The sequence below is a fragment of the Lepidochelys olivacea genome (genome assembly GCF_965140295.1).
Source record: "Lepidochelys olivacea isolate rLepOli2 genome assembly, chromosome: 18".
Taxonomy (NCBI): Eukaryota; Metazoa; Chordata; order Testudines; family Cheloniidae; genus Lepidochelys; species Lepidochelys olivacea.
In genome coordinates, this window is record NC_140428.1 from 24,717,372 (window position 1) to 24,735,291 (window position 17,920).

Consider the following 17,920-nt stretch of genomic DNA (forward strand, 5'->3'; position numbering starts at 1 on the left):
ACCTCTAAGGAAGGAGATTCTACCACCTCCCTAGGTAACGCATTCCAGTGTTTCACCACCCTCTTAGTGAGAGAGTTTTTCCTAATATCCAATCTAAACCTCCCCCACTGCAACTTGATCTCACTTTTAACAGCAGTAGTATCTCCTGCTGGTATATAAAGAATATTTTCTTCCTTTTGACTAATTCATTCCAAATTGAGAAATTGTTTGGGACCTGAAAAAGCAGGAAAGCTTGTTTTTCTTTTCCAGAATATGAACAACCAGCAAAACGAAGGTGAAGATGACAGTTAGCTGCAGAAGCCAATATTTTAAGTTTCTCTTGTTGACCTGGCTGACAGTCTATTTTAATTTTTTTAATATTTCATTTAACTATTTTAGTGAAAAACAATTCTAACAGAAACCAACCTGATTCTAAAAAACTTGAATGTTTAACTAAATTCAAAAATTCATATGCTTGTTTTGTTAAAATATTATGCATTTGCTGTTGAAGAAAAAAATCCAGAATACACAATGTTGTTTTTTAGTTAAATAAAACCATTTAAATGTCTGTCTGGGGATCTTCTCCTAATACAGCAAGGCAAGAAAATCCTCCAAATATTAATGATTAACCTGTTGAATTGGAGATAGTTCACCTCCCAATGACTTCATAAATATCTGCTTCAATTACCTTTGGTAAATGAAATAACCAAACAATCATTAATTTTCTGATATAGCTGTAAAACTAATCTGAAAAGTTTTCAAAATAAATCACTTTAAAAATGTATTGTGTGTAGCTTCTAAAAATGAAACCTACATCTATCTTTGAGTTGTGAAGAATATGTATTAAGGTTATAACAACCAACAAGAATGCACTTAGGTAGAAAGCCATGATTAAATTGAGTCTTCCTGACTAGTGATTTTAAATCAAATCCACCCTGAGTAGGGGGTGACTATATAGATTCCCGCTCCCCTGTGCTTCCCCCCGCTCTCCATTTTTGTTCTGTTCCCTTGTGAGTAACTTCAGTGTCTCCCTTCACTGCAGCTCACAGCCTTTCACAGCACCAGCAACATAACATTGCTATAATTCTTGACAGCTTCTTTGCTGCCCGCTGGTTTCTGAATAGCTGCCATGTAACTGTGTGGTCTCGTTGACCTTTGCTGCTCACCAAACTTTTAATTGTGGCGGGGACATTAGAACTGCATGCAAACTTCATTATATTTGTTCATGTTTTAAAGGTTATCCTTGTAATCCTAAGAGCTAGAAACCTTTTTTTTAAAAAGACCTCAATTTCTGCAGTAATGAGTGGTTCTGTCTTTCCATTTGCCAGGAAAAGTTCACTGTGGCCCAGTAGCGGAGTGGAATTTTCAAATTCTGCTACTACGGAGAAGGGCATCCTAAAGTCAAAGTTGCATGTGTGTTGGTCTTGTTTTTGTCTTCTTTTTTTAAGATTGAGCAGATGTAGTGAAAATATTTTGAATTAATCTCAGTTTTTCTTTTCATTCCTAATCCTGAGGAAGCTGGAGCAAGCTACACTGATATTTGTTTCCCCTGCTCCCAATTGCACTTCAGTAAATAATCTCTAATATGAAACAGTTCAATCAGGAGAGGTGTATGGAGAATAATGTACTCTACAAGTTGGACATTTTAATTACTAATAAAAAGCAGGATCCTTTTAATTAGAGGAAGTAACTCGTGCATGTTTTGGTGGACCCTAAGAAGGGGGGGAGGGGAGAGAGAGATAGTGACGGTGTTGGTTTTCTGTCTCGTATGTTTGGTGGCTTTTTTGTTTTTTGAGGTTTACTTTAATTTAAAAGAGCATGGATTTCTACTATTTCAGGTGCTGTACTAATGAGCATATTCCTCTTGTAATCTTGAATTGAATTTGTATCTCAATTGGATTACAAATCTCATTTCAAATGTCTGCTTCAAGTTGTAAACTTTCTTCTTAGATTCAGCCAGCCTGCTGTTTTGGCTGCCTCAGTCTTCACAGATTATATTAGCTATTGAACTTTTGCACACTGTGTGCATTTACATTTTTGTTACATGTAATTTAAATGCCTCTGACTGATGCTCTTCTAAAGTAAGGTAAACAGTTGCTTGGTGATTTAGTGGATAATGAGCTTTGCCTCTAGCAAAACTATTCAAAGGGCTCACTGTCAAACTGAGGAATATATCTAGTGGTGCACCACAGGGGTCATTTCTGTAACTGGTATTAGTCAATATTTTCATTAATGACATGGATAATAGAGTGGGTGTGTACACTAAAAAATTTCCAGATGACATCAATCTGGGAGGGATTGCAAGAATTTTGGAGGACAGGATTAGAATTCAAATTGAACTTGGAGAATTGGTCTGAAATAAATTGGATGAAATTCAGTAAAGACAAGTGCAAAATACTTCACTTAGGAAGGAAAAACAAATGCCCACTAGAAAATGGGGAATAATTGGCTAGTTGGTAGTACTGCTGAAAAGGGTCTGGGGTAGTAGTGAATCACAAATTGAATGAGAGTCAGCAATGTGATGCTGTTGCAAAAAAAAAAAAAAAAGGGGGGGGGGGAGGGGGGTAATTTTCATCCAATTGTCCACTAACTTATCCTGATTGAGGTACATTTCCTCCCTGACCTTTTTCTTACTTCTCCATTTGTTAATCTCAATGCAAGGACAGTCATGCCTCAAAATATTTTTGGGGTACTGATATATAGTGTAACGAATCCTTGACCACTTGCAGGTTGTCTCAGTTTAGAACTAAGTATCTACTTCATGAGTACTGACGATGCAAGTAGGGGCTGGGTCTAGTATTTGGACCCATTCTTCCATACACTGTAATCCCTGTAATTTTGTCCCATTCTTTCCCACCCCTCTGACATTAATATTTCATTCTTTTCTAATCAGTTTGGTAGAGCAGGTCAGAGAACTTCAAATGGCTTCTTGACTTTCCCTTTTAAAGCTCTTCATAACTTATTCCTGTCCTGCCTGACTGATCTAGTAACGTTTCTTAAAGTGGACTCTTGCTTTTGCTTTGTCAGCATTCCCAGCCTTCACTATCCATCACACAGCTTCTCCCTTAAACTTTATGCACAGGAAAAAACTCCCTCATAGAAGCTGAACAGTCACTACCTTAACCTCCCTTAAATTGCTCCCTAAGACACTCTTCTGTTGTGTTGCCTGCAACATCCAGTCTGCTGACCATGGCCAAGCGGGTGTGACTCTTCCCTTCCCCCCCCCCCACTTTTCTATTCCTAATCTCTAATCCTAATTACAAAAAATTCACCCCCCCCGCAATACAGTAATTAATTGTGCCGATTCTTAACTGTATTCACATATGTATTCCCCTCCTCTACCCTTTGTCTGTCTTCCTTTAGATTGTAAGCACTTTGGGTAGGGATTACCTCTCTATACTCGTTCAGTGTCTAGCACAAGTGATACCCTGTCCTGATTTTGGCTTTTGGATACTACCATAATGTTTACTACAGTACACCCTCGCTATAACGAGCCTTTGTAATAACAAACCTTCAGATATAATGAACCTGGTCCTTGGATCCCATCTCCAGCCCCGTGGAAGTTAGTCAGCTTGCTTAAATTAATTTTCTGTCACGTGTACCAACCTAAGAGAACCATCTCCTAACTCTTATATGTTTTTGTCTTTAATCTTTTCAGTTTGGTTAAAAATGTAAAGTAAAAAAGACAAGTTTCATGTTACTGTATTATGTTTGGCCTTAATAAAATTATTAGGATAATATGATAACTTTGCTTGAATTTTCTCAGCTAACCAGTTTAAATCCTAAACTTAATATACCATAGTCATAAATTTGGTTGCATATTTTTGTTCCCCTTGCTAGGTGATCCATGTACCATCTCATCTCAGATGGAACTGGAAGAAGCCTTCCGTTTGTATTGTCATCATGGAGATGAAGGACTCATTATTCATGGCAAGTACTCTGCAATTTTAGAACCTTATCTAAATTTCTTGTGAGGAGGAATAAAGCAGTTCAGGAGCCCTGTGCAATATAAATACTCGCTGAGCTTCAACGCTGCAAGGACGTGTTAAATTAAATATTTGGGCTGACTTCTGGTCACTCTTGCAGTCGTTTTATGTACTGAGTCATGTTGGCTGGTATCCTTTGTAAGTTTGTAATCTACTGTATATACTCGTTCGTTTATAAGCAGACTCCCCCAAGATGGCTAGGTAAAAATAGTAGAAACTGTATGACCCTTTCATAAGCCGACCCTATGTTTCTGGGGTTGGCAAACTTTGGCTCCTGGCTCGTCAGGGTAAGCTGCTGGTGGGGTCAGGACGTTTTGTTTACCTGGAGAGTCTGCAGGCATGGAGCCCATCAGCTCCCTGTGGCAGCGGTTCACTGTTCCCAGCCAGTGGAAGCTGCGGGAATTTAGAGGGATTTAACTGGTGGTTTTATTTCTGAATTTGCTTCGTATCCCTGCAGACCTGCAATCAGATCTGCACAGATGTTTTCCTATCCTCTGTGGAACCCCATGGAAGCAGGAGGGACTCTGTACAGGTGCAGGAGTCTGCCTGTGTGGACCTTATTGCAGGTTTAGGGAGTCTGCTTGGGTAGTATGCTTCATGATACACTTTAAAAAAGTATTTGGGCAAGTTAGTTTGTTTCTGGATTAGCGAGTTTGCATTGCTGATTTTTGTGTCTTCATAACCCCACCTGAAATATTTGTTTACAAGCTTGCTGGAGAGGAAGATACCAGTACAAAGGGCTCAGTTCAGTCACATTAAAGATAACAAAGCTATAATATATATAGTCATATATAATATAAATGCTAAAATAGACTATCTAGGCAAATGATAATTTTGACATTAGGTCTCTATTTCAACTTTTATTTTTAATAAAATACTTGTGCTTCCATTTTTAAGAACCAATTATGGAAGCTTTTGACAACTTCAGTTTTTCAATTAGATCTACACCTTATGTGAATGGGTAATGCACATGTTATGGAAATGAATAATGCAACAAATTATTAGAAAAATACATGGTTTACATTAGGAACGTACCAATAAAAAATCAGTTTATATGTTCCGTTTTTTCAGGAGTCTCATGTCAGCTACATTATCTTCCTCCTCTCTTTTGGGCTTTAAGTATGTGCTTCATGGTCTTCATTGTAGTGAAGAGGACCTTGGAGCAATGGTGAAAGCACAGTGCTGGAAGCTGGGAAATCTGGGTTCTGTTTCTAGCTCTCCTACAGGCTTCCTGTTCAACCTGGGGCATATCATTAGTTTGCTGTGTTTATGTTCAAACTATAAAACAGGGATAATACGTCTTCATCTCATAAAGGTGTTGAATGGGTTAATTCATGTTTATATACTTCTTTGCTATCCGTAAATGAAAGATGCTGTGTAGGGATTTGATGCAGAGTCCATTGAAGTCAATGGGAGACTTTCCAGTGATTCAGTGGGCTTTAAGTCAGGCCCTATGTACAGCATACTGTGGTGTTGCTAGAATAATTGATTCTATGATCGTGGCATAAGAAGCTGGTTTAACCAGTTGTTTCTCAGAGCAGAACTGAAAAAAATCTAATCTTCCAAAAATTGTTTTAGATAAAGTAATTTATTACTTCAATAATAAGTGTCTGTTTTTGTTTTAGTTTTCCCCAGCATTCCAGAGAAACCAGGCATGCCATGTCCAGGAGAAGACAGTGAGTACTATGTCTTTTGGCTTTGCTCTTTATCTTATTGTCTTAATTTTTGATTCATATGTGTAAGAGATGTTTGCTTACTTGAAGTAGCTTATGATATATAATTAGGAAAAGGGTAAATGTATAACTGTGCAAGGATTGTTTAGAATATAAAAAATAAGGAGCAAGCATCTGGTGGCATTTTTAATGCTAATAAGAGTTAATACTGGTTTCCAGTAACTGACATAGTTTAAAACTACAATAAATACAACCAAGTGGTTTAACAATCAAATAGACTGACATACTGGTACAGTTTAGGGTGACCAGATGTCCCGATTTTATAGGGACAGTCCTGATATTTGGGGCTTTTTCTTATATAGGCTCTTATTCCCTACCCCCCACCCCCCCATCCCAATTTTTCACGCTTGCTGTCTGGTCACCCTATACAGTTGGCACTCCTGTTTGCAATCAAACTGTGCATCTTCATAAGATCTAAAGGCAATTACAAATGACTGGTAATTATAGGTCAAAGTTTTAGTCTTATCTACAAGTGCAAGGTTTGTAGCTTTGATAGCAGGGATTGATTCTGAATAGATTATTTTTCAGAAATATTTTGTGTGTGTGTGCTGCTAATAAATACCAAATGTGCAAGACTGAGTGGAGGGTAGCAAGCAGAGCTATCTTCAATTAAATATTCACAGGATATTTGTCATCTTTCAAATCTTTAAGTATACAGGCATAATGCTGTTTCTCAGGTACCACTGTGAATCAACTATTGTTGAATGACCACCACTAATGACTACCATTATAGATAACTAATACATTAGAGAAGAATATTCCTAAACATTTGTTTTGTAAAGGCAAATTGACAGAATAAGTCAAGTAACAAAAACTTTTGGGAAGGTAAAATTATGCTATTTTGACTCACTTGCTTCACAGTCTCGGAATATAAAGCAATATTCTGATTCATGCAAAAAAGCATGGCAGTGCACATAAATGTGATACTTTTTGCCAGTTGCATATAATTAAGATAATGTGGACAATTCTGTTCTCCCATATATAAATACAGGATTTAAAATATGGGTCTGTTTTTTGAGAACCATCTTGATCTAGTCTTACTTTCTATTGGGCTGTAGAAAATGGAGCAAGGTAGAGTAGATTCCTTAATTGTTGAGCTGCAGTGCATCAAAGATGGCCTTGTAAAAGTCAGATATTTGGCTGGGAGTTGTCTTTATTGGCTCTATCTGAATTACAACAAGGTTCTAACAATCAGAATAAGAAACTTTGGGTAAGGTACAAAACGTGTCCTATATATAAAACTTGAAGCTTCTTCCGTATTGTAAATTTCTGGTAGTACCAAAAAAATAGTTTTCTTTTAGACACTTTCTTTAGGTTTCAGAAAACCTAAATCACTTTAAATGTGTAAAACATCCGGATTGCTAGATGGTCTTGTGTCCCTTTTTGGGATGCAGTGGAATGGTCTACGTGAGGAGAATTCTATCTCAATAGTTATAAGGCACTCATTCCCAGATAGTGAAGACATCATACCTGATCTATTTTTCTTAGTTGTGCAAGATTTTTTTCTCCTGTGTATCTATGGAGGTTTAATTCTTGTTTGGTTTCTCTCCAGTTTCACTGATGAAATAGTCAATAGTCGTCTTTCACTGTATCATGTAATGCACTCTGCTGGCGGTGCAAGAAAATGAGGCCTGCATTTTCCCTTGAAGGTTAATCTTGAAGTGCTAGATTTGTGTTCATGTTGAACAGTATGTTGAAATTCCATGGGCATTTTAACTTAATGTCATGTCTCTTTTAGATTTGCCAGTTGTAAAAAGTTCTGGTCATGTTACCCATTTTCATTAGGTGAAAACATCATCTGACCACTCCAGATAATGTGCTTGTAGCCCAAGATATATTCTTGCTGCAAGTTGTATAATTTAAATACTATTTATTCTGACATCTGAGTTTAGCAGTTCTTTCCTAAATTGAACCTGGTGCTCATGAAAGGTGTCATTTACATACACCGCTGGAAACTGAATCTGTTATCTATAGTGCAGCATATGTAATGGTAGTTAAAGCTTGTGTGCATTTCCTTGCTGCTTTGCCTCCAACTTATTTTAGTAGTGACCATTTAAGGTCTGCAGATTAGTATCCATGTCCATGCAATCCTTGACCTCGGAGACTGCGTTCCGATGGGCCAGGATGGATTGTTTTGCTGATTAGACAGCTGTTGAATGGCTCTGGCACTCTACCATTACCAACCAGGGCAGAATTTGGCACCAGAGATTTAGGTAAGTATTGCTGTTTTCCATTATCAATCCCCAGTTGAAGCAGTCATCTCTGAACAAGCAGCCAATAGTTGATTTTTATTATTTGGTTTGTTACTATACAATTATTGGTAAAACAAGCAAAGTCAGACCTGTCTGGACCATTCAGTCAGGGCTCTTTCATCACCACCTAAGAATGTTTTTTAGTCTTGGGTAGGATTAAAAATTGGAAGACATTAACAATGTGATAGTGAACTAATGGACATCCCTTGTATTTACACATTGCGATAGAAGAATTCCAATAAAGAGCCGGCTGAAATTACAGAACCATGCAGAGATTTGTACTGCACGTTACCCGAAAAACAATCCAGTTCACTGCAAACAGAGGACACTGAAATTAAAGACTACTAATTCCAGTAGTTTGATAGATCTTATTGTAAAGAAACCAAGGAACAGGAATATAATTGACTTATGAAGCCAATTATGGCCAGAGCTGAAATCCGTGGAAAGACTTCCATTGGCTTCTCTAGGTTTTGGAACAGACCCCAAAATAAGTAAATCCCTCAGCTGACATACATGAAGGGCTCTTCAAGTGATATAAGAATTTTTTCATGCAATCGTTGTTTAATAATCTTTTGCAAAATATGCATTCGGAGCCTCAGTACAGAAAAGCCAAGGGCAGCGTGGACTAAGAGCTGGGATTTAGGAATGTTGGGGCTGATTCCCAGCTCTGCTACTGGACTGCTCTGTGACCTTGAGCAAGTCACTTCCCTTTTTCTGCTTCAGTTCCCCCTCATCAGCCCTCGAAAACCAATACTCAGTCTGGATTAATTCAAAGTTAGATATTTCTAAAGTGCTTTCCTTTTTCATAGACCACTGATTTGTGTACCATCAGGTGTCCTGAAAATTAAAGTACTGACAAGTCATGGTTCTATTAGTACAGCCCATCAACTGGAACATACTGAGCTGCTTTGACTTTTTGATAGTTCCAGAAGATCACTACGTTTTTTCAAATTCAGCATGAAGGTTATTTGTGAAATAATTGTTGAGCACAGGTAAGAAGAAATTCCAAATTGTACCAATCCAGATAAGTACTAATCCCAAATAAGATTGTTTGCCCCTAAAGTATGATAACACAAAGTAAGCTGTTACCTTAACTAACCTGAAGAAGAGACAGTTACCTAAAGAGAGAAACATCAGGGGAGAATTTTAAACAAATGTAAAGTCTGATTCTGATCTGAAAAGTCACTATCTAAAAATTAGAGAAGATGGGTGAGGTAATACCTTTGATTGGACCAATTTCTGTTGGTGAGACAAGCTATTGAGCCATACAGAGCTCTTCTTCAGAGTTCTTCTAATATCCTGGGACTGACATGGTTACAACTACACTACATACAACTAAGTTAAAAATCGCACTTTCTTTCTCAATAGATATGTTCCTTGTGTCTATTCAGTCACTTTACTTTCTATCTGCTGTTAGCACTGCAGATCCAGTTAAAATATGAGTGTGTGTGAGCTGGATTCTGTTCTTGCTGGCATATCATCAATTTAACTAAATTTTTGATTACATAATCTTTGTCAACCTGAAAGAACCTAGCTTGATTTTCAGATCCTAGACTAATGGTATCATAGAATATCAGGGTTGGAAGGGACCTCAGGAGGTCGTCTAGTCCAACCCCCTGCTCAAAGCAGGACCAGTCCCCAATTTTGGCCCCAGGTCCGTAAATGGCCCCTTCAAGGATTGAGCTCACAACCCTGGGTTTAGCAGGCCAATGCTCAAACCACTGAGCTATCCCTCCCACCCCAGGCAGAATGTTTGCACAGAAGCTGTGAGATGGGATTCCTAGCTCTAATAGACAGACGTGCTAGATTCATGCAAGCTAGCACTCTGAAAGTCAGTGTGGCTACAGCAGCATGGGTCTCTGGCTAGCTGCCCAGATATGTATGCAGGAGGTCAGGTGGGATTGTACTCGGGTGTCTTGCCTGAAGTGCTGTTGTGGCCACACTGTTTTTAGCACGCCATCTAGAGTGTATGTCTACTTGAGCTGAGAATTGCTCTTCCCAGCTGCTGTATAGACATAAGTTTGCAATGCTGGAAAAAAAATACACTTGTAAGCTGAGCAAATTTAACCTAGTCACTGAAACACAATAAATATGAGCAATCACAATTCCATTTCTACAGTTAACTTTTCAGAGAGGAATTGCCTACTACCATTTTTTCCTTTGTTTTTTTAAAATTATTTTCAACATGACATAAGCTTAATTCCTTCATTGTTGTGACTCAGAAGAATAGGCTGAAGAGATTACTGTTGTAAATGAATTTAGGTTCAAATCCAGTGCTGCTCAATCCCTGGCCTGAGTAAGCCAGGTGGGGCACTGAGCTAATGCTAGAGAGAAGAATTCTTCCAATCTCCAAAGGCGGCTGGACCTTCAGAGGCTGCTTGAGTCCATGGGCTGGAGCAGTCTCGACTGTCTTCTACCTAATACCTTTTGGCTGCTCATGCCTTGTTTCTTCTGCCGTATGTAACGGCACATCACTTATGCTGGCAAAGAGTTCATTGGATCATGGAAGAGGAGGGCTGCACTTTGCCCTTGAGTGTGACTGAAAGGTGACTAAAATCTTCTGTCCACAGAACAGGTGAGAGTGTGGGTGTGGTTGTTGAAGCTTCCCTCCTGCAAGCTAACTCTGTCTTGGAGGCGTGACCTCTAGAGGTGAGAAGACTGTTCACTTTTCATGTCTATTCAGTCCTTGGCCTCCACTGTAGACTTTTGAGAGTGTCAGTTGGGTTCATGTTTTTTGTGATGTGGACACCTTTTTCTACTAAATTTGACTTGACACCATCAACTCATTGTGTTGGGCCATTGAACAGCCAATAGATGGTAACTTTTGGTCACCTCTTGTCTCAGACCAGTGACATCCCTTGATTCACCTAATCCCTCCCAAATGTAATTTGAGGCTTTGAGTTTCTAGGGGTTCTTCTAAATCACAGTAGTACTGGGTTGTTAATTTAATATAAACTGTAAAAAGAGCATTGGTTTAATCTGATAATGTTGGAACACCTTTAGGGAGAAAGTGGAAGTGAACAAAGTATGTGCAAATATTAAATGGCATGTTAGAGATGTGTTCCAATTTAACATGATCTCAGTTAAAGTAACTTGGATATTTTAGGACATTAACTCATAGCTGTCCTGATTGTACTGCTCCATATTATAAACTATATTAATCTGTAGAGATACATAATTCAGTTGACCCGTTTCCCTGTTGGTATGTAGAATGCTCATTCTTGTGCTGTTTTAGTAATCTTGTTGAATCATACTTTGTTTGAAAAGCCTGTTGAGTAGGATGTGCTTGGTAAGGGATTTGCAATCAGGTTTCTAAAGATGTAATGAATGAATTTTGTACACATTGTCTCTTGCAGTTATGGGACCTGAGTGGACACCTGGTACTGTGAACTAGTTTTGACTGTTTCCATATTGTTATGGTGTTGAGATATTAGATTGTATCAACACTAATTAATTTAGCATAAATTGATGTGTTCAGTATTGCTTGTTAGCTGCATGAATACAGCTAGAATCGTCATTATATAATTATACTCAAAGTGCTATGGTATTGGTGATTTTGATTATTTAAAGGATATGAGGTGAAAGTGGGTTACTCTGAAGAGTATTTTAAGTTAAACTTAAAATATACTTCTCAAAATCCATAGTAAAATGAGTTTACATTTGCCTACTAGTTTTACTGCATGCAAAATGTGCTATGAGCAATGTTGGAGTAGAAAGTTACAAGTTTTTTAAGTATTTGATTTGTTTCAATTTTTTATCTTTTATTCTTATCTTACAATATATCTTTATGGTATTCTCTTATATTAAATCATTTTAAAAAACATTTTTGGTATTTACAGCATATCCTATTTAAATTGAACTATATAAATAAAGATTTTTTTAGGTTTGTCTCAAATTATTTGCATGGACAAGTGAAAAAATTCTCCACTAAATTAAAATAGGCTACCCACTTATATTATCAATCTGTCAGTACAAACTGTGTGTTTTACAATTTGTACAAAACTATGGACACTTTGGAATGGAGCATATGAAGAACAATCAGTTGAATCTCCAAATCAATCTAACTTTTAGTGCTTTGCTCTGTGTCATTGATATTAGGTTATGAAGTACCTATTTATAGTGTTCTGTAATATTCTGAAGTGGCTTTTTATATGATGTGACTTTTGTTTTGTTTAAATTTTTTTTGCCCTCTACAACTACCTCTAAAGATGGCAGAAAATATTTTTTATTTAGAGTGTTCTGTATTCATGTTGCGGTGGTGTACGGTATGTTGAAATAGAATAGTATGATTGCAGTCTACCTGGAACTCCTGAAAAGATGGGATGTACTAAAGGTTGTCTCAGTGAGCAAAACTTTAAAGAATGTGACTTAAACTCAGTGCTGTTTGCATCCCCTTCTTCAAACTGCAATTCAAGTAGTGTTCAGGAAAAGTTATTGAATTCTATTTTACCCTGCATTTGAAGAACAGACAGTTTTTTGTTTGGGGGGGGGGGGGGAGTAGTATTAATCAAAGGTTTCTCTTCTGGGTGTGTTTGAAGAAGCCATCTTTTTCCAGGCAGCAGCATCCTAATGTAAAATAGGATACACAGTTCTCTAGCTCCTGAACTTGTAATGACCCATCTACACTGTCTTTTGGGATTTTTCCTGCAGACCTGACTTCTTTACTCCCTATGTACTGCTGCTGTTACCATGATACCTTTTACCCTCAGCAGGACAGTTACTCAATTTCACATGAATCAGAATGGCAGTGCTGCTACATGGGTGAGGTGGCAGAATGTCTAAAACAGCTTGTATCTCTTTCCAGATACTGAATGTAACCTGTCCTTCCCTAGGTATTACTAGCACCTATTGGCCTGGAGCCTCGGATACTGATTTCCTTAGTTCAAAAAAACCTCCCATATTTAATAACATTCCAGAGCTGTATATATTAGACCAGTCTTCAAAATTTTACATGTATTTTAATTTTTTTGGTAAGTCACCTCTTCTTTCAGATTTGATGTTAAACATTGTTATAAAATTTGTGGGTGTTTTTGCCCACAAGCTACGGACGTGCTGCTGTCTTGATGCAAAATGAGATTTGAGTGGCATTCTTATCACTCTGTGGTCCCATTTTTTTGTCTGCACTGAGTCAGGCTTTTTTTGGTACTGTTTTCATTTTTGGTATTCCTTTGTGTTGCAAAACACAGTTGTGTTATACTGCCACTGTTTTCTTATTCATTTGTATCTTCCAGAGAGCTCTTTGTCAGAGTTGAGTTGTACTGCAGAAATATATGGGGCTGTTGTTTTTTTTTGTGTGGTGTGGGTGGTGGTTTGTGTGGTGGTTTTGTTTTGGGTTGTTTTTTTTTTTTGGTGACATCAGCTCCTTAATGTCCATGCCATGTTTTAGTTTGTGCCTCAGCTGCTAGCTACAGCCTCCCAAGGGAGCCAGTACCACCCGTGCCTGGATACATGAGGCAGAGATGTGAAAGGGAGAGAACAGGATAACCAGTCTTCCATTAAATATTTGCTCTTAATGTTCAGGCTGATCCTGCCTATTGTCCTGGTGTCTAGTGGTATTCTAACAGCAGCATCAGTGGAAAAAAGGGAAAGGGAAATTTGTTTCATTTCAAACCTACTGCATTGTAAAGCATAAAGAATTACATGCTGAGGAAGCAAAAGAATAAAACCCAGTGAGTAATGCACGTCTTTTATAGATTTTATGTACCTTCATTGCTATTGCTGTTATGAATTGAAGCCATTGGTGCAGTATGTGTGTGCATGTGTTGCAGTAGATAATAGAAGTCAGCATTTTGGTTATCATGTAGTTGCTTTTCCTACAGTCCTCCTTTGCAACCATAGATTGTTACAAATACAGATATTACTGGTGCCTCTGCGTGTGTAGGGATGTGGCTGAAAGAGCTCTGAGAAATGTTGACAAAATTGGAGTGAAAAGACTTGGATTTTTTTGGTGATCAATTTTAGGAGAACAGACGATAGGAGTATGTAGAATGAGTGATGCCGCTGAAAATAAGGGAGATTAATGAAGGAAATGTATCCAAAAAAACCTGACGGTATGTGTTTAGGGCCTATTTATTATAAGACTGAAAACAATGCTCTGAAGATGTAAATCTTTAAATTAGCAAAGGCCTTTTTTCATTTTGCAGTGAAGTGAATTGCTTTAAATTGTTGAATAATGAAATATTTGTTTTGAATTAGTGTTTTGCTTAATGTTACGGGAAGAAATGTGCTGGTACACTTTTTTTTTTGTTCTGCATTGCTACATCTGAATAAATCAATATTCTGTTTAATGATAAAAAATGTATCTTGATGTTGGATAATTAATACTAATGGATTTTAATGATTTCACTTGCCATTGTTTTTTCTCTCAATAGAGCAATGAAAGGGACAATTCACTTTGATTAAAGCTTTTCATATGATATAGCATTTTTATACAGTAGTATGTTGGTGCTTATGGCATTACCATGATAGCACATTGATAATGTTTGTTATTGAATATCGATGGTGATCTTTGCTGAACTTCCCCCCCCCCCCCTCCCTTTTTTTAAAAACGACTAGATTGTCATGGATGTTTTTGGTTTTTGGTGGGTTTTTTTGGGGGGGAGGGGGGTTCAATTTTTTTTGGTGTTGGCTTTTGATTTAGTTACTCCTCCCCCCCATTGTGTCTTAAGGTTAAATGAGGTATTTTATTAATCTAATTAGTATCTTGGCTTGTAAATTTATTTTAGATCTGAACATATAATTTTGCTGTATGTTCTGCCTAGCACAACAAAATAGCAGTAAAAGGTTGGTTGCGACAGTTGTGTGGCCTGTAAATATTGTGCTAGCTCACAAGGACAGGTTTTTCCCTTCATTTGTTACTGTATTAGCAGCAATGATTAGGTTATTCAGAGCACGTGAACCAATCCCATCCCCCAATGAAGAAAGGAACTATTGCGACCATAGAGACAACTCTGAAGACATAGCTTGGATTGCACTGGGTAATTCATCTGTTTTGAAACTAATTTAATAAAAAAAGCTCTTTATTGGTTGAAATGGCAGAAGGGGAAAACTAAACTGTTTTTCTTGTTCGAAAAGAAAATTTGCTCAAGATTTTAAAAGAGCTGTGTGATAGTTTCTCAAGAATGTCTGAAATCTCTGCCTCCATCCTGCTAATGTGTACCACGTGCTTTTTATTGCATACAGTTCATGTAGATTATGAGAAATTAAAATATAGATTGCCGAAGGGGTGGTAAACTTTAAGAACAAGAATTGTGGTTTAAGTCAATTATTTATTTGGTTAGAATTATTTAATTCCAAAATTTGCTTTGATTTTTATTAAAACTGAAAGACCCCCAATGGCTTCAGGGTTTTTAATGACTATGTAGGTGTGAGATTTCAAAGCTCATATTTTATTTTGATTTTTGCTCTTTTCTTTAGTTTATAATGCTAGATACTTACCAGATGTGTTCATTTCAGTCCATAAGTTATAAACAGAAAAGTATTTTGAATAAGGGAAGCTTCAGTGAAACTAGTTTAAGGGCTCAACTGGGTGACTTGGCTTCTTTCTCATTTTCTCTGTTTCTTTCTAATAACTTAAGATATAAACAATAGCTACATAGCAAAGTGTCACTTGGCTTTAAAAACCTTTTCCCTCCTAAGTTTCTCTCAATTCAATTTCCCCATCTTTCAAAACCACTCTATCCATAAAGGTAGATAGCAGCAGTCTCTTAAATCTAGACGTTCATTTTGGCTGGAAGGAGTTATTGACAAAGTTGATCACAGTAGTGAGTATTGGTTGGGTGACTCACTGGCCCCAACAGATGATTACTAATCTGTTAGACCTGTTAAAGCATTTTTTTTGTTTTGTTAGTGTCTATAACGAGATTTGTATAATCAGCCCTCCAAATGACAATTTCAAGGTTAGTTGTTAAAGGATATCTTGTTGGTCTGAAGGTCTTCTTTTAAAACCAGCTGCTCCATTACATGTTTTAGATCTTGATAACTTTTTATATTAAGCCACAGGAACATCCAAAGGCCTCTGGATAAGATGAATAGGGTCTTCCAAGCACGAAGGCCAATGTTACATTGCTCTCTGTGCATATATGCATCTGTGTATAAAAAAAACTGGGATTCTAGGCCTGGCTAATTGGAAATAGAGACGATTGCAGAAGTGAAGCTGAAATGAGTTTCTGCAAATGACTGACCATTAAAGAATTTGCTGCTGACTGAGACTTGTATAGCATTTAATCCTTCAGAAGGAAACTAATTGTAGGCTTGTTAAATCAGTGAGCAATTCTGAAGTATGGAGGTGTTGCTCTAAAGTAGTTAAACATGTATATTTGCCTGACTTAACAGATTAGAAATGTTTATTTTAGTCTAGGACTTAACTCCTTTTTCTTGGTTAGTTATTGGGAGGGAAGGGAGTTGAGAAGCCTGGGTTTGACCAGAGAAGTACCTGATTCAGGTCTCTTAGATTCCAGCACTAATACTTCACATCCATAAATGTTTTTTTGAATTGTTAGCTGGGGATAAAGAGAAGTGTAATGATAATACTAAAGAGTTTAGTACAGCCCTCTTTATCTGTGTTTGTAAAATGCTGAGCTCATAGTCACCACTAAGCAAATCATAAACAAGAATGTAATAAATGGTGCAGTGTTCTTGACCCACACTTTGAGACAATTGATTTATGCCCTTTCACTAATGGGGATTGGGGCAGGTACAGACAAATCTTTGTTCTCCAGATTTTCAGCTTCCATTTTAAAAAGTCACTAGCTGTTTGTGGTTGTGAAGAAAATCTTCAAAATGTGAAGCAAGTGCTGCAGAGATGTCCAGTTGATTTTTTCAGGGAGCCTGAAACAATATCTCTGAGAGGTGTGAACTTCCCCATTTATTTCAAGCTCCCGGACAAGTGATGAGACTTTAAATGAAATACTGTTAACTACTTCACTGTTCTTTCTTAAATGCTTTAATGGAGAGGAAGGGTCACATTATGAATCTCTATGGAGTGTTTCCAAAGTGTATGTGGGAGGTGGATAGGGAGCACAGAATATATGCAGATTAAGAGATCTAGGTCTCTAGTAGCATATGGTGAGGTTGCCGGGATGGTGCAACTGGTTTCATTTTTTGTGAACTTGGGTGGAAGGGGGATCATCTCTCAAAAGTATGGGAAACACTGTCTTAAACATAATTTACAACTATTTTAGATCTTCAGATTGTGATTCAAAATTTTAATATGAGGGGGAAAAACATGCTAATTTCTACACCTTCTGTTCCACAAAGTGGATAAAAAAGTTACACAAGATTCCATAAGCTAGACTGTAAGCAAGTCTGAGAAACCATCAGAAAGACAACTTGACAGATCACTCTCTTAGGTTAGGGTTTGATACTCCTCCAATATCATAAAAACTTAAGCGGGTGGTGGTATTAAATTTGCTATTAGAACCTATGTATCATCACATCAGCCACTTCGTCCAAAACACTCTATGGATATGTGAATAAGCTTGTAAAATATCTTAGCTGTTACAGAAGAGATTTAACTGCCATTTGGATATGTAGGGCTTTAATAGAGTTTTTCCTCTTCACATCACTTTACAAATATTAGCTAATTCTCATGATATACTTTTGAAGTAGATAAATATTGTCCCCTTTTCAGAGGTGAGGAAACTGAGACAGTTTGAGGACACAGAGGGAGACTGTTAGAGCTAAATTTTAGTGCTCTCAAGTTCTTGACTCCACACAAATATTACTTCAGAAAGTCATGTACAGTTTCTAGAACTCTGCCCAATACAAATTCATAATTTCAGTTTAATATTTTTTAAAAGTTTTCCTTGTTTTTAAAAAATCAGAATCCAGTTACATGCTGAGGTATCTTGTGAGCAGTTTAGTTTAAGTTAGAGTGCAGGTCAAAGATTGAATGTTTCTAGTCCAGTGTCTGAAATGAGAACAGAAATCCTGATAAAAATATAATAGCTGAATGAATGCCTGTACAAAG

The 17,920-nt window shown here is 37.3% G+C and overlaps 1 protein-coding gene across 7 annotated transcripts in view; it reads left to right on the top strand.

The window, feature by feature from the left end:
* PRKCZ (protein kinase C zeta) overlaps positions 1-17,920 on the top strand; it is a 157,006-nt gene that overhangs the window by 18,827 nt on the left and 120,259 nt on the right. For 6 of the 7 annotated variants that reach the window (XM_084651866.1, XM_084651865.1, XM_084651869.1 and 3 more), the window contains 2 exons: positions 3,820-3,909; positions 5,591-5,641. In XM_084651866.1, coding sequence (XP_084507992.1) covers positions 3,820-3,909; positions 5,591-5,641 — 141 coding nt within the window. Of the gene's footprint in view, positions 1-3,819; positions 3,910-5,590; positions 5,642-13,870; positions 14,001-17,920 lie in introns of those variants that run through there. The other variant, XM_084651870.1, reaches the window with a different exon arrangement.